The sequence below is a fragment of the Monodelphis domestica genome, chromosome 1, assembly GCF_027887165.1.
Source record: "Monodelphis domestica isolate mMonDom1 chromosome 1, mMonDom1.pri, whole genome shotgun sequence".
Classification (NCBI taxonomy): Eukaryota; Metazoa; Chordata; class Mammalia; order Didelphimorphia; family Didelphidae; genus Monodelphis; species Monodelphis domestica.
In genome coordinates this window covers 325,274,479-325,292,659 of record NC_077227.1, presented here as the reverse complement: position 1 = coordinate 325,292,659, position 18,181 = coordinate 325,274,479, and the positions used below count along the sequence as shown (strand labels likewise).

General features: G+C 35.6%; 1 protein-coding gene across 3 annotated transcripts in view; it reads left to right on the top strand.

Annotated features, from left to right (window-relative positions):
• The window catches only part of YY1 (YY1 transcription factor), a 41,255-nt gene that overhangs the window by 9,440 nt on the left and 13,634 nt on the right, over positions 1-18,181 (top strand). For 2 of the 3 annotated variants that reach the window (XR_008915091.1, XM_056811270.1), the window contains exons 2-3: positions 234-308; positions 15,199-15,361. Coding sequence is in view for 2 of the 3 variants with exons in the window: in XM_056811270.1 (XP_056667248.1) it covers positions 234-308; positions 15,199-15,361 (238 nt within the window). In the remaining variant the exon portion in view is untranslated. The remainder of the gene's footprint in view (positions 1-233; positions 309-15,198; positions 15,362-18,181) is intronic. The other variant, XM_016431270.2, reaches the window with a different exon arrangement.

Sequence of the window (18,181 nt, the reverse complement as noted above, 5' to 3'; positions counted from 1 at the left end):
TGTAGGCCTGATCATTATACTGCCTTACTCAAATCTGTAGCTCCTTTTTCCCTTTAGGATAAAATGTAAACTTTTTAATGCTAATTTCACAGTGCTCCTTAAAATGGCCCCAAGCTTAGTTTCTAGCCTTATTTCACACTATTATCCTTCATGTACTCTATGTTCCAGCCAAACTGGACTAATAGCCATTTCATGGTCTCATCTTGCCCTTTTCCACCTCTTCATTTGCACAGGCCATACCCCATGCCTGGAACAGACTCCCTCCACATCTCCGTCTGCTGAAATCCTTCTCTTCCTTCAAGACTCAGGTCTGGTTGTCAACTCCTTCCGTGAAGTCTTTCTTGTTTTCTCTACCCACCCTACCCCCGTTCCTGTCTATAGCTAGAAGTGATCTCTCCTACACACTTAACACATTTTAACTTGTATTAGCTATTAAATACAGAAATAGTACTTATTTTGTTCTCTCTCAATTTGTTCCACAACTAGCATAGCTTTTTTAAAGTTTTGTAATATTAATTTGAGCAACAAAGCATTTTCAACAGTAATCTTATGTTCAAGTCACTAGTATGAAATGAGGCTTACTTTAGACATTGTCTTAAATGTTTATAAACATAAATTGATGATTGTATATAGTGAGCATATAATTTTTGCATGGCACTGTTAGCCACTGTGGGAGATGCAAAGACAGTACATGGCCCCTCTCTCAGAACTTAAATCTATTTGGAGAGTCAGGCTATATTAAAGAAAGGTAAATAACAATACAAGAGTTCAACATACATATTAGAAGTCACACAGGTAGTATTAAGATTAATAGTGTCCTCTAAGAGTATTGCCAGTTATTAATAGAAGCAGAAGTTAAGGTAATCCAAAAAATGCTTGTTTTTGAAATGGAGTTTTGTATTTATTTGCACGTTTAAAAATTTTTTGTTGGTGTCTTTTGCTTTTACATCACCTTCATTTCCAAATGCATCCTTTTTTCCTCCCCTACAAACCAATCCTTGAAACAAAAGAATAAGGGGGAAGTGGGGAAAGCAGTTCAGCAAAATTAACTTGACAACCATATTGAAGTGTGCTATAAGTAAACCTCACTCTTTCCCACATTTACCAAGGAGAGATAAACCTCATCTCTTTAGGACCAAGCTTATTAAGCAGCAGTTTCAGCTTTTGTTCTTCCTATTTATATTCTTCCTATTTATTTTGTTCTTCCTATTTATATTCTCATTATGTATATTGTTTTCCTGGTTCTTGTTTTATAGAAGATCATACATAGAGTTGGGAGGAATAAAAAAAGCCATTTAGTTTCACTCTGATCAGTTAATATAAATCTTCCCATGCTTCTCTATTCATTGTTTCTTATGCCACAGTAATATTTTCATCATGACCACAATTACAATTTGTTTAACCATTGCCCAATTGATGAACATCTTAGTCACTTTTTTTAGGTTAATTTCAAACTTTCCCATAATGATTTGAACAAATTTATAAGTCCATCTGTTAATTTCCCTGTATTTCTGTAGCCCATCCAACATCTCCATCTTTTGTCATCTTTTGACAATTTTCTGTGTATGAAGTGAAACCTCAGAATTGTATTTCTCTGATTAATGACTGGGAGCAATCTTTATATGGTTGTTAATAGTTTGCAATTCTTCTTTGAGAACTTTTTCATATCTTTTTGTCTTCTATTCATGTTAGTTAAATCCATATCAGAGATAATATTTGCACTTAATTATTCTGAAATTTATCAGAGTATTCAAATATTCTGGGAATTTACCTCAAATGAGAGGTATTATTTAGAACAATAGAGTGAAAGAGGACTGGCTCTGGAGACAGGAAGACATGAATTCAAGTCCTGCCTCAGACTCATACTGGCTGTCCAGGACCAAGTCATGTAATTTCATTATTTTCTTCCTTCAAACCTATGTCTCATTCTATCCTTCTTTCTGTTAAGGATATTGCCATCTTTCCAATCACTACCTTACAACCTCTTGGGTTTCCTCATTCACCCTCTCATTAGTTTTGTCATTTCTACTTACATAGCTTCTCTTATATCTATCTTCATTCATACATCTTCCACCCAGATTCAAACCCATGTCAATTCTCACCTGAAGCAATAATATCCATGTTAGCCAATCTCACCCTTCTCCAATTCCTCCTTGTACTACATTTGATAATACCAAAAGCATACCTTTCCACTCCATATTCAGGAGGATTTAGTGGTTCCCCTCTTTTCTAGTGGGGGGCGGGGGACAGATTTATATGGTATAAAGCCCTTCACAATTTCATACCTATCTTTCCAGACTTAATTTCATATCACACCTCACATTTTGATTTCCCCCAAACTCTGGCCTACTTCCTATATACACATGCCATCTCTTGATTTGTGCTTTTGCACAAAAGAAACACCAAGGTGTCAGTTCCTACAAGAGTCCTTTTGGGATCTCTCTGTCTCTGCCTCTTTCCCTGTCTCTCTCTCTCTTTGTTTGTTTGTTTTTGTATTGGCTTATCTGTTCTGCCCATTTTTACCCAGTAGAGTGTGAGTTCCTTGGGGCAGGGACTGTGTTCATGTATTTGTCTTATGTATCCCCAGCTTGCACATAAAATAGACATTTATGAAATGCTTGTTGAATGAAGTCTCTTAGGCAATTCTTTACAGCTTTATTACACACAGGTTTCCTTAGGTATTGGGAGTCTCCAAGCTGTGAGTTCCCTACACATTTGAATCACAGATCCACATGAAAATAACTTTTAACAGGCCAAACCTTAGGGGCAAGAATGGAAATTTCCAGTTGCCAGACAGTGCAGACTGTAAGTACCATAGGCTTCAGAGGAGAGAGTTCACTCCGCAAAGAAGTTAGATTTTGATAAACAAAGAATGAAAAGGGGAAAGGGTTTCGGGATTAAGGGCATGAGCTATGTGAAGAATACAGAGGATTAAAAGGAAAATGTTAACACAATTCAATTATATCAAAGGAAATGTATAGTCCTGTCCTCAAAACACTTATAATCCTGAGGACAGAAATAGAATGACAGTGCTGTAAGAGATTGAAGGAGAGAAAGATCACTTCTAGCAGAAGTGGAATAGGGAAGGTTTGTGGGGGAGGTGGCACCAGAACTGAGCCTTGAATAAAAGATTTTTTAATGGATTAATCTGTTTTTATACCACATTCATTTCCCCAAATGCCCCTCTTATAACAAAGAAATCAACATAAACCAAGTCCAGTATTATATGCAATGTTCCACGTTAAGGGCTCTTTGCTTCTTCAAAGAAAGGAAATAAGCACATTCTCATGGTTCTTTTAGAACTAAGCATTTAATTTCTATTTTTATATTAATTTTCCCACTTAACATTTTTGATGTATGTATTTGTTTTCATTATTTTCCTTTTACTTCACTTTGCACTCATTAATATATAATCTGTGTTCTTTAAATTCATTATGTTTAGTAATTGTCTATTAACATTAATGTACAAGTTATTTAACCATTTCTTAATTGATGGGCATCTGTTTTGTTTCCATTTCTTTGGCTATAAGAAAAAATGTTTTTAGTATTATAATTATCTCTTTGCTTACTTTTTGTGGCCAGGTGAAAGGATTTTAACAGGTGGAAATTGGGAGAGAGTCCATTTCAGATAGGGAAGGTTCATAAACAAAGGTGCAGAGAAGCTTTTTTAGATTTGGAAGAGACTTTAGAGATCTGGTCAAACCTACTCATTTCCTCATGAGGGAAAGGCCGGGAAGAAAAGGAAACAGTATGAGATAATCATTTGGGAAATGACTGAAGAAATTGTATCTTTATAAGGAGATTTTATTGCATATGAAGGATTCAGACATAAATGGAAGATCTGTATAATCTTATAAAGGGTAACCGTAACAATATAAATAGCATTAAAACACTTTAGAACTTCAGTGTGGTGATCAGTCTTGATGTCAAAGGTTATATGTTCAGAACTGGAAGATAAAGGCCAAGGGTAGTCCAATCTTCTGATCTCCCCTGCCCCATTACAAATGATGAACTCTGACTCAGATTAGATGACCACCCCAGGGTCATGCCATGAGTAGCCAAGGTGGTACTGTTGATGCAATATGTCTCCTTCCTCTTTAGTGGCCTATTGGTGCAAAATGAGGCATACATTTTCAGACAATTGTTAATATGTTAGTTATAGTTTTCTTGATGATATTTATTATAGGGTAGGGGTATCTTAAGTAGTGGTGCTGATAAAAGTTGTATCAAAGCATTTTTTTTTCCACTGAGGGAAGGCCCCCAAAGATTGGTTGATTCGTTTGAGATCTCACAATAAATAGTCCTTATTTATAGGTATTTTGGTGCTTTTTCACTATATTCACAGTAATTGGAAAGATAATAAGAATAGGGGGAAGAAATCATATCCAGTTTGATTATAGAGCATGGTGATGAAGGAGTAAGACCAGAAAGCTAGTTGGGGACTTAATTGTGCAGGGCCAGGTTAAGGAAGGATACACTTTTATTGGGTGGAGGTCATCATTAAAGATATCTGAGCAGGTGACTGATATTCAACTTCTGCTTTATAGGAAGATAGTTTGGCAGTATGCGGAGGTTATTTTAGAGAGGGTATGATGCTAGGAGTAATTTTGTTAAGATATAAGAGTGTTAAATGGGAAAATGGAAGAGGATAGATTGTGGTTAGTAATTTCACGAATGTGGAAAAGCATAACAGATGTTCTGGTTTCAATATGAAAATGATGAAAAATTAGAAATGGGTTGTCCATTTATGCCTACTCTTTTCACCCTACCTCTTTTTCAATAATTTCATTGTCTTTTGGTAGTTTGGGCAACAGATTAAAATATGCTACTGATGAGGTCAAATACAAAAAACAAATTGTTTATCACTACAGGCTGTAAAGGGAGTCAACCCCATTGTACTCCCTGTCTCAAAAAAATGTAACAGTATGAATATCCAGCAACCTTGTTACAGGGACTCAAAGTACATGTCCTGTGGTAGAGGACAGAGTTTGTTCCAAGCTATCTATCTTCATTGCCTTGAATCCAAAAGTTAGCTAAATGAGCTTCCACTAGCATATAATTAATGTGAGAATTTATCCATTTAAACATGTATGTCTGGTTCTAGCAGTATTTTAGAATGTCTATTTTAATCCACAGTGTGGTATAGTAGAAATGTTAGGCTTGGAATCAGTGTTTGGGTTCAAGTACTGACTCCGAACACGCTTAACTGTGAGATCTTGGGCAATTCACATTAGCACACTATAGTTTCCTTGTGTAAAATAACAGTTCTTGTACCTTCCTACTTAATAGTTATTAATGCATAGAGAACCATATAAGTGTGAATTGCTTTTATCTCCCAATTTGATTGTCATTTCCCCTTTGCCATCTCTGAAAATTCAAATTTTCAGTCTTTGTTGGCAGCCATAAAACTAGAAGGCAAATGTTTATCTGAATCATCCTGGCTTCTTAATGTATTTTATTGACTGACTGCAAAAGAGAATCAAAAGGAAAACAGTTTATTTACTTTATCCCAAGTCTGTCAAGTGTTTTGGGGGGCATGGTGCTATTGGGTTCAGTTTTGTCCTTACTGAAAAATCTTTTGATTGGAATCCTACAGTTTAGAGATAAAAAGTCCTAGAGATTATTTTACCTTTCATTTTATCAATTAAGAACCTGTGGCAAGAGAAGTTAAATGACTTGCCTCAAAGTCATTACAAGTAGTAATATTCTTTAGGTATTACTGTAAAACACCAACCAGGATTGTAGGGAGAAAGAAGCAATATATGTACTTGAAATCCATACTACCCCTCAACTCATAACAAATATCTAAAAAGAATGTCAGACTCAGTAGCAATCAGGAATTCTATGATGAGTCATCCCTTAGCTCAAAATAAAAAATTCCAACTACAGGCAAGTGACCAGACTGGGAACCATGCAACAGAGAAAGACTAGGATCATAGACTCTTTGCCCAGAGATCCTAGCTGGGCACTGGAGTTACCTGGAGCAGGTCCCTGGAAGAATAACTAAATCTCTATCCACCCCCCCAAAAAGGGGGGGGGGTGATAAAAAACTATGATCAGAAAAGGAAATCGCTGGAAAAAAAAAAACAAGAGATAATTTTAGAGCAGGGGTCCCCAAACTTTTTACACTGGGGGCCAGTTCACGGTCCCTCAGACCATTGGAGGACCGGACTATTTAAAAAAAAAAAACTATGAACAAATCTGTATATCCCTGTCTGGGATATCGGAGGCTGCAGCGCTGGCCGTGATGGGCCTGTCACACCTTGCACAGGCCCATCACCACCACCACTATACCCAGCAGCAGTATACACAGTGTGGAATGTGTGACCCCTCATTCTCAGAACAAGGTGCCATGCAAAGGATTATGTCACCAGAAGTAGTATTATATATGAGCAACACCGCCATATACAGTGTTCCTCTCACTGACCACCAGTGAAAGAGGTACCCCTTCTGGAAGTGTAGTAGGGGTCGGATAAATGGCCTCAGGGGGCTGCATGTGGCCCTCGGGCCTTAGTTTGGGGACTCCTGTTCTAGAGGGCTTAAAAGCAAATCTCAAAGGAAGATGATATATAAGTGAAATGAGAGCTTTGAAGGAGACTTGGGAAAGAATCAACGGCTTAGCCCAGAAGGCTCAAAACCTTAACCTCAAATAACAGACTCTCTGAAAATTAAAATGGACCAAGTGGGATTATTCCATAAATTAATAAAGTCAAAAGACTAAAAAAGCAGAAATGGAAGGCATATAAAACAACTGACCTGGAAAACATCTGCAAGGAAAGATAACTTAAGAAATATTGTACTACCAGAAAGCTATGAGCAAAAGAAAAGAGAAAGATTCTAGGTATATTTCAAGAAATTATGAAAGAAAACTACACAGATCTCTTAGAAACCCCTAGGCCAAGTGAAAATAAGTTACATCTGTGATGTCCTGATGGAAATCCCAGTATCCAAAGGTTCCCAAGTCAAATTCACAAGCAAATTGGGGGGTGGGGGGGACGAAGGGACCTTTACTAAGGAACCACAGTCAACACAAATTTATCAACTGTCCCTGTAAAATAGCAGAAAACATGGAATAAGCTATTCCCCAAAAAAGATGAAAGATAAAGACATAGTAAATTGCAATAATAGCTAAAGTTTATATAGCACTTAAGTGCCAGGAACTATACTAAGTTAAGTGCCTTACAATTATTATTTCATTTGATTCTTACAATGCTAGAAGACTGGTATTGCTTTCATTTTACAAATGAGGAAACTGATGTGAACAGGGTTCAGTGACTTGTCCAAGTCACAAAATTGGTTTCCAAGGCTGGATTTCAACTTTGATCTTCCTGACTCCAGGCTCAGCACTCTACTGCACCACCTAGTTTGCAACCAAGAATAAATTATTCTGAACTTTTTTTTTGTATGATCCTGCAGTGGAAAATAAGTATTAAATGAGAGGACTTCTAAGACATTTCTAATGTGAAAGACTTGAGTATACTAGTAGTAATAAAGTTGAGTAGAAATTTTAAGTACAAATACACTGAGAATAAAAAGAAATATAAAAAGACAAATGCTAGCAAGCAGTTAGAAAAGACTTTGTTAGACCTAAGTGCTTGCATTCTAATGAAGATAATACAAGCATCATCTAAAAGTTAATGTCAGCAAAAGTCATGGGGTTAGACTGGGAGTGAATTTTTCAGGTTTTCATCTTAAAAATAAGAAAGAGGGGGGTTAAAGGATACAATGGGGAAAGAAATTTATCTCGCATGATTGGGAAGAGTACAAGTAAAAATCTATGTAAAGAAGCAGATATCACAAACATCACTGAGCTCAGTAAAGTGAAAAGAGATGAGAATAATTTATACTATTATAAAATAATTCTAAAGAACTCAAAAATCTTTTGAATGATCAACTATGATTCCAGAGGCCTATGGTTAAGAATGCTGCCCACCTCCTGACAGAAAAGTGATAAATAAGCAGAGTGAAATTTGCATTTTTGGACACAGCCAGTGTAGGAATTTATTTTGCTGGACTGTGCACATTTTTTTGCAGTGATTTTGTTTTTCATTGTATCAAGGTTGTTAACAAAAATAAATTCTCTTTAGTGTCTGCCTAGAAATAATTCAGATTATTTATTACTCTTATTTGACTTCTTTAAAAGGAACTCTAAATTTGAATAAGAAAAAAATTATAAAGATTCTTAGCTTTAGTTATCCAAGAACTTCATGTTCTACAGCAAAGTGTTTCATTGGAAGTGGAATAAGTTTGCAATCATCAATCAGTAGAGTTGAAAGAAAATTTCTGAAACTATAATACAAACCCATTCAAAATAAAGTGGACAGATGCAAATGAAACAGAATGGGGAGAGGTAGAAGACTAGGAAATGTAGTTTGTGACTTAAAAAAATCTTTAAATGGGAGGCAGCTGGGTAGCTCAGTAGAATGAGAGCCAGACCTGGAGACAGGAGGTCCTAGGTTCATATCTGGCCTATATTCTATACATAATAAAAAAAAAAATAGCATATATATATATATAACTTTTAAAAAAAACCACCTTACCTTCTATCTTAGAATCAATACCAGGCATCATATCTGTTCCAAGGGAGAAGAGCTGTAATGTCTGGGTGGGGAGTGGTAAAGGACTTGCTCAGAGGGTCACACGCCTAGAGAAGAATCTGAGGTCAGATTTGAATACAGCATTTCTGTCTCTGTACCTGGCTTTCAATCCAACAGGGCAGTTTACCAGCTAATTGAGTAAATAAAGCCAATATGTTTTGTCAACAGGTACAAGTTATTATTGACTTTTAAGTGAATGAATGGCTGGTTCGAAGTTTAAAATCAAATTGGACTTATTTATTCTTTTGACAAACAAGTAAGCACCTGCTATTTCATAAGCAAAAGTACAATCCTAGGTTACAGAGATGATAAAGGCTGGCCTTTTACATTCTTCATCATTTGTTGTTGTTTTTCTCTTTTAAAGTTTTATTGGTGCCTTTTGTTCCAAAGTCATTTCTGAATATACACATTGATCCCTCCCTTGCAACAAAGGAAGCCAGAACCAGCAGATCTATCTACTTACAGAGTATAAGATGTCCACAGATCTCTAATGGAAGAAAAAACTGTGCAGGTAGATAGTTACAACTGCACTTTCCCTTTTATAAAGAGAATGATAGAAAAAAAATGTTTTTTAAGGTTTAAGGATGAAGAAATCTCTTCCTAGAGATGGTAATAGCTGAATCTTCGATATTGAAAGATAAAATATTATATATTGCTTTAGTTTACAAAGCCCTTTATATGCATCCTTACAATATACCCCATAGACAATTCTGAGATGATGAGAAAGAATGCTATCCACATCTAGAGAAAGAACTGTGGGTATAGAAATGCAGAAGAAAAACATGATTTATCACTTGTTTATATGGGTATATGATTTAAGTTTGGGGTTTTAAAAGATTATTACAAAAATGAACAATATAGGAATAGATTTTGAGTGATAATACATGTATAACCCAGTGGAATTGTTTGTCAGTTCTGGGAGGGCCAAGGGGAAAGGGGGGGAGGAGACAGCATAAATCATCTAACCATGGAAAAATATAAAAAACAAAACAATATACCTCTGTATAGGTACAATATTATACAAATTAACTGGGTCAAAGTAAAATTATTAAATCTGTTGATATAAAAACCTTATAACTTATTAAATCTTTTAAAAGTGTACTCTTTCACTGCATTAATTTCCTTTACATGATTTGACACTCAGTTCACAAGATTATTATTTAATTAATCATCAAACCACTTTTATTATGGATCAGTGCTGTCAAAGAATGTTTTGTCTCCATCTCAGGTAAATTTCTTAGCATTTCGTGATGTGAAGCATGAATAAAGTCACCTATCTGTATTTGAGAACTTCTGTAACAATTCTGTTTCTCAGTATATCAATGTATTTTATCAATTTATTATTTAGTGGGGATAAAACTTTTGGGCCCATTGGAAACAACAAATGCCCTAAACCTTTCTTTGATAGGGATAACTTATCATCTGAAGATGCTAAGCTTATGCAGGTTCACCTCGATGACTTCTGACCATATTCTTGTTAGAACACTGCATGAAAAACTTTTTCATTTTTTTTATGTTTTACGAGTTAAATTTTTTTGTTGTTCTTTACTATTCCAGTCTTTATATTGTCTTACGAGTATTTTTTTTCTTCATAGCAGTGGTTAGCAGTTGTTTGATTACTGCTTCTTAGTGCTCTTCTAACCTCAAGAAGTCTACACCCCTCTGGAGGAAGGAATCAGTAACAACTGCTCCATCTGCCCAATCCTTCTGAAGGTCTTTGCTGAGGATTAATTAGGCTCTTTTGCAATAATAAATAGTTTTTCAGTGCTTCGTACTTAACCATATGTCCTTCTGCTTCAGAGCAACTGATCATATTTGATTATGGGTTTGAATGATACTTGAAACATTTGATTTCTCAACACCATTCTCTAACATTGAGATGTGGTATTTAAGAGCTATATAACTTGGATGTTTCCTTGGAATTCTATAAAAAATAGAATTAACAACAAAACAAAAAAGAGCATTGAAGTGTGTATGGCACAACGGTTAGCCCTCAGAATGACCAAAAACTAATTAAAGATAGAGAAATCATGTTAATTCAGATTCATTTGGATAAGTCAGATGATCTGAATCAGCATGATGTCAGTAGATTATTGCTGTCACACAAAAAAAGCCATATCAGATTTATTTCTTGTCCTTTGTAATTTGTACACCATCATAGTTACTGGCAGGTCTTAGAAGATGGAGTTTAAAAATTCAGCCTGTCAACTCATCTTCAGCAGCTAATCTTCAAAACTTAGTGTCTTAGCTTCCCTGCCCCTTGCCGCCACCACCCCAGCCCCCATGCCCGCCTGTGCCCCCCCCCCCCAAAAAAAAAGTTGAGATTCTCAATGTGATATCAGAGATGGGACTTGAACTCAAGTTGTCCTTGCTTTTTTATGTCTGGCTCTTTTTTCCTCTATGCCTTGCTACTTCTCACTGCAGATATCTTTATTTTAGTGACTGGAAAAAGTTGTGATATGCTGTCACTTTAGTGTTTGAAGTGGGATTGAAGACAGGTATTCCTGACTAGTCAGGAGAAACTAAATTTCTAAGCAGGAGAGATGGTGTGATCAAAGGGATGGAGACCGGTGAGCAATGCAGAAACAAGGTTGTGAGAGCAGTCTACACTGGATTGGATAGTATCAGAAATCAGGAAAGGTAGGTAGGTTTGGATCAAATTGTGGAGGGCTTCAAAAGCCAGGATCAAGGTTGAAAGAGTAGCTCATTGAAGATATTGGGGGTGGGAGAATCATTTAGGTAACAAAATCCAAGGATAACTTTAGCAAATCGTCTGAGGTAGGGGTGGGGAGCAGTGTTTAATACCTCTTGGCTAAACTATCACCATTGCAATAGCTTTGTAATTGTTCTTTCTACCTCAAATCTGCCCCTTTTCCCATTTGTTCCTTCCCAGTAGTTGCCCCCTTTCAGAAAAGTGATTATTTAAACTTCTAATGTGACTAGTCTGCTACTATTCAAGAATCTCACCCATGGCTTCTTTTGCCTCTAGGATCAAATACAAAGCCTGCCTTTCTAGGTTTTATTATACTCCTTTTCAGTCACCCAGTAGTCCAAACTGACCTACACCTTGAGTTTGCTTTTGTATCCCAGCCCCTACATTGTGTCTGAAATGTTTTAGATATTCGGTAAATCTCTGGACTTCATTTGGATGATTAATTGCCCCATATCTATGAGAGCCACTTAAAGGTTAACATAAATTTGTAATTAACTCAGTTGGCTCTAGCCCCATAGAGGGGCTAGAGATCCAGAATTTCAGACCAAAGCTTTTTACCTTGACTCTGCTTCTTAATAGTTTGAAGAACTAGTTCTCTGTGTATCACTTAGAAGTGCTTCATTATTTTAATCTTTTACTCTGATAATAGATATTAACATTTCATATTTATTAGAAAGAAAAATAAATTATGTCAAGAATAATTTGGAATTTTATGATTGACCATATCATGAGCCTATTCTTAATCTTAAAGCTAATTAGAGTTTAAACAATTTTAGACAAATGTCTATCCTGTTGTTAAACATACTTAATGGAAATGACATTTTTCCCCCTTGGTAACCAGTCCCTTTTTTTAACATCTATCAGAAAATATCAAGTAGAAAAGCATCAGTGCTACCACTTAATCCGTTTTCCTTGCCCAGTACCTATATTAGATATCCAAATAAGTCCTTCCTTAACCTTTTCTGGATCAAATTACCCAGGTTCTTGTCATTTTCTCAAAGGTGGCAAAATCTGTATGTTGCCCCATGACTTATAAAAATAATTCTCGTTCTGACCTCTCAGTTAAATGGTAGTAGAGAGAGACTTATATTATTACTCCTATCTTATAGATAAGAAAAACTGAGGTGGTTGTGGCAGCTTATACCATTTTTTATTTTCATATTCTATTCATTTTAGTGACTCAATTTTTGACTGTCCATTTCGTCCATATCCACTTACAAGTTTTGGACTTGTGATACAAGTTTGATTACTTGGGAATTGCTAAGAATTAATTTGAGTTATTGTAATATTCTTTTCTTCTTGCCATGAGCCAGTTTTGTTGGAGGATCAGGCAGTTGGAAGAAGCAAATAGAAGAGAGGAGTTGTCTAAAGAAAAGTAGCTACCTCTTCCCCAAATTCAACAAGAAATATCTTATATGTGATATGAGGAGGGGGGTATTAAATAGCCATTGCTCAGGCTTTTTCTACCCCACATTCAGACTCCTCCCCCAAATTTGGGCTTTGAATGCAAGTAGTAATTTTTTTTTCTCCTAACTGCAGTCATCCTTAATAGAAACTAAAACTAATTTTTAAGTCCACCAGATATTTTGCTATGAGGCTTAGAATGGGAGTAAAAATTAGTTGGATAAAGAAGACACCAAAAAATAGCATTTTGAACTATTACCTAATATTAAAGAATTTTCCTATAAACTATGCATTGGAAACATCATAGAAAGGGTTTTTAGAGAGAAACCTAAGGTCATATTTCAGGCATATTTTACTTAATTTTGGCCAACATATTTAACCTTTCTCATTATTCTTATCTGTATAATGGTAATAATAATAGCTTCTATCTTCATTCCTCTTGATAAAAGCTTTTAAAACCTTAATATAATATAAATAGAAACTTTTAATTAGTTATACTTTTAACTCTCTGAATAAGCAATTTTATATGTGGGAATATACCCAACCTAATATTCTTAATTTGTGGTTCCTGGCAACAAAAGAACAAAGTTGGATTTGCGTGGACGTGGGTGTGGGTGTGTGTATAAATATAATTTTTTAAGGGGTATAATAAGCCAGATCAAAAGTCTAAGGGAAATCATTTTTATGGTGAAAAAATTGCTTTACTGAGGAAAGGAGACTTTCTAAACTAAAGGATTTGAAAGAAAAGTGACACTAGGTTAGATAAAAAATATTCTAGGAAAGGGAGAGCACGAAAATAGGGTACATGGTCAAGGAATTGTTCATGAATAGTTCATTATTGATGGTAGCATAGAATTCATGAAGAAAGTAACTTAGAAGTGGATTTTGATTGTTTTGATTGGCAGGCTGACTTGGGGGGAGGGGGTTCCCCTCAGTAAAGAATAGAAATCATTGATGTTTTCTACTAATCGTGTAAGTATTCAATTATTTTGGTAGCTATGTGAAAGATGTATTAACAGGTATGAGATCTAATGGGGAGGGGAAGCTTTTTAGATGTTGTGATCCCTAGAAAAAGACAAAAGTGTGAAGAGCAGGGGGAGGTAGGATTTGAGGGGGATTTCACAATTAATGTGACAAGTTTGGGGGGAGGGTTAAAATTGAGATTTTAAGCCTGGGTAATCATAAGGATAATAATACCATAACAGTAAGAGAGAAGTTAGGAGGGACAAGTTTGGGGTCAGAGAAGTTCAGATAATTTGTCAATAAGCATCCTGTGGAGGACAATTGAGAAAGAGGCCAGCTTAGCTGGAATAGATCTCCTGTGGGTTATAGCCTGTCTTAGCAGACTTAACCTTCCAATAATTCCAAATCAAAGAGCTCTTTGGAAGATACAGAAGTCATATTGGATTAGCTAGATAGAATGAGACCACATTCAAGGTGTCAGGAGCCTTTGGGAGGTGGGTTTTTCCTTTTCTTAACAAAGGCATGAATCATTGGTGGACACAGAATGCCCTGAAGCCAGGAAGTCTTGAGTCTGGTCTCCAATATGTATTGACTTTGTGATCCTGGACACTGCTCTAGGTAACTTTCTAAAACTCAGAGCTGTTGATCTAAATTTAGAGAGCACTAGAGTTCTCTTTAATTATTGAAATCACAAATCTAGTTTTTTTATCCCTTTATTTTTTAAACAGAAATGGCTATACTACAGTTTTTGCTCTGAAGATTATTAAGGAAAGCTTTTTTTGTAGAATTTAAAAGAATCTTGCAATTATTTTCCAGGTAGGAGAGGAAAAAAGATTTCTAGGAGATTTTACAAAACTTGTATGACTGGATATAAGAAATAATGGGAAGATAAAGCTATTTATGGCATGATAGTCCACATTCAGGTTTCTTACAAGCAGTTGATTATAGGATGATATATACTAAGTGAAAGGAAGAGAGCCTTCCCTCACCATTCCTAAGCCTGAAATGTGTCGAAGACTAAAATGTTATTTAAATAGTCATTTGTGTACATGTCACTCCCATTCTCTCTCTGTCAGTCATCTCTTAGATATCTATAAGCTTCTTGAGGGCAGAGACTTATCTGGCTGATCTTTACATCCCACACAGTTGATGCTACAGTGCCTTATGTGTGATGACAAATTATCTTTAAAAGGTTGAGATTTAGTAATAGGAAAACTTAAAGGAGACGGGAACTTTAAGAAAGAGGGAAGAGATGGTCATCATAAGTGAGAGGTAGATATATTAACATCTATATGTTTAAGAGTCATTAAGAATGAAGGTTGTTGGGTGGGGGGGTGGAAAATCATTTTAAAAACGGGGCAGGGAAGGAAGTAGTAAAATTTCATTATAGGAAAGGGATGACTATAAGAGGTTAATAGAAAGTCTAGGTTGCTGGTTGCTTTAACTTTTAAGAAGTTAAAGCAATTTTAACTGAATTGCACATTTTTATAAATACTAGGATAATCTCATAATGTGTTTCAGATGATAAAAAAGATATTGACCATGAAACAGTGGTGGAAGAACAGATCATTGGAGAAAATTCACCTCCTGATTATTCTGAGTACATGACAGGCAAGAAACTTCCTCCTGGAGGAATACCTGGCATTGACCTCTCAGATCCTAAACAACTGGCTGAATTTGCTAGGTAAGTCACAAGAAATGTCTCACTTCCTTTCTTTTTTCTTTTTTTTTTTTAAGAAAATAATACTCTTAGATGCTGGCCAGCCATTATGTTACTGTGCCTTAGTCATTATTGTGGTTGTATAATTTTACTAGGGAAACTTGGAAAACAACAGTGGTCAGTTATATTTTAAGCAAGTGTGCTAATGAGTATAGCAGCATTTTGGATCCTTTGGAGACAGTAGAATGGAGAAAATATTAATTTTAGTTTTTGGTAGTGGCTGCATTTGAATAAAAACAATTTTTATTTGTCATCTCTTAAATTTACCCTTTATAGAAATCAAAAATCCCTTACCACATCAACTCTGCTGTTTTAATTCTGAATTTGAACAGTATACCAGACTAGGGTTTTTAGAAGTCTTGTCTGTTGGCTGTGATTTGGGGAAGTTATTTAACCATTTTGTGCCTTAGTGAGCCATTAGTTAAATTCTAGGGTGTTCTGGTCAGATCAGTAAGCAGGCAATAGCCTTCTCTCAAACAACACAAGCAGTTGACTGGGAATAACTGGTGAAAGGGCATACAAAAAAGAGTTTGCCTCAGACAATAATTGTGACCCTGGGCTTATCACAACACCTCCCAGCCTCAGTTTACTTACCTATAAAATGAGGATACCTGCTTCTCATGGTTCTTGTGAGGATCAAATTACATATCTGTAAAGCACTTTGCAAACCTTAACTATCCTATAAAGGGTATTTAGGAAATAATATGTGTGAAAGCAGTGCTGATATTTGGAGTTAGGGCCTAGTCTCTGAAAGTCTCTCAACTTCAGTTTTAAGATAATAACTTATCATACCTACCTCAAAGGATTGTCATGAGACAATCTTAAGTATGTGCTTTGTAAACTTTTAAACAGTGCATACATGTGTTTTTACTACTTAACAGTGAGTTGGCTCCATGAAGCAAGAAGGCATAATAGAGTCAGAGGTTATTTGAACCTCAAAGTTGATGTCAGAGTCCATTAGCCTTTACTGTGGTGGTTCATTGATACTCTTGAGCACTTTCACCCCAGTGAAATGGTGACCAAACTTTGACTAATTGATAAGTTGGGGAACTAGAAAGTACTGTTGTTTTTACCCTATGGTAATATGCCTCTTGATTGTTTCTACAAGCATCATCAGGTAAGTTGAACTGGCTTACCTTAAATACAATATCTTGCAGGAAAATACTATTGAAGAGCACTAGTGTAGTATATATTAAACTGCACATGGTTGGTTTCTTTGTTGGGCATTCTACAAGTATTTCTCTTGTTCCATATTATGTCAGTAGGTATGTATAAAACAAGTGTAAAGCTTCAAATTGTAAAGACATCTGAAAGTTATTTCTTTTAAGAAGGAGGCTACTATATTTCTCTATTAGTTTATGGAACCTTCCTTAATACACCTCATTAAGCATGATCATCCCCTCTGGGGAACTCGGCATAGCCCTTCGTTTATATATCTGTGGTTTTTTGTTTTTGTTTTTTCTGACTTCTTAAGTTGTAAACTGAGACTAGTTTTACTAATCTATTATCTCCCCAAGCATCTAGGATTTACTTATGATAATAACTTAATAAATTCTTGTTGGATTATTGAATGAATCATTAGTATGTAAATTGTGCTTATGTATTAGAATTAACTTAGATGTATTCTAAAACAGTTGGTAATACTAATGGTTATAGAAAACAATTACTTGATTGGTTCAGGTCAATTAGTAAATAAAGACTCCTTATTTTCAGCTTTAGATTCTAATTCGAGGTTACCCTTATTAGTTAGCATGGGGTTAGGAGATAGCCAAAATTTGGAATTGTGCTATTGGTGGCTGTGATGAAAAGAATTGTGAGCTTTTAAGAAGTCTAATATGGTATAGTAATAATTCCTCACATTTCTGTAATATTTTACAACTTACAAGTTGGCTTTCCTTAAAATAATTTGTTGAGAAAGCAGAGCAAATATCCATTTTACAGATGGGGAAACTGAGACACAAAATGGTCAATCTAAACCTATTGCTCTTAATCAGTATAATATCCTTGAGAGGATGCATGAAGATTTCTGATCAGCAATAGAGGATAGCACTGATGATTGAGTTGACGCCTTTGGGCAAAATTTCCAGACAGTATATTTATTTAGGCCTATTCCACCTCCCTTTTCCACCCCATCCTCCATCTCTGCCACCTGCTGTGTAGTGCCTTTGTGCTTTGGCACACCATGTTGCTTTCCATAAACTACCCATGCTCCAAAATTGTCTTTTGTTTTTTGAGTGGAGTTGAGGGGAAATAGGGGGGAGGGTGTACTTAAAACTAATTCTTCAAGCCAAAAAGAAAGTAGTTAAATGATTTAATTAAAAGTGATTCATATTAAGAAGTTTATTATCAATAGGCAAGTTGGAAGGGGAAAGGGTTTAAAAAGCTTGAGAAGTATTAGTGAATTGTGGTCTTTGGTTCAACCCTAATTTAGTTGAACTAATTTGAGTTTGTCAATTACAGACCCTACCTATTTCATAAGATCAGGCATGAGTGTTTGAGTATAAGTTGTTAATTAAGGGCAAGAACCCATTAATTATGCATATGTTTCACTACATGTTTTGGTTTCTAGAATGATTTGATGATTAGGATCTTTATCAAATATTTCATTAAAACCAATGATCACATAAGATAGTGTTTTAAGTTCTACAAGGGCTCTTGTCCTACTAAAATGGTCCAAAGACCCCCAAAATATTCTTAGAATCTCAGAGTGAGGAGTGATCTTAGAAGCCATCCAACATAATAGCATATAAGCTTGACGGCAGATGCTATAATTTTTATCTTTTG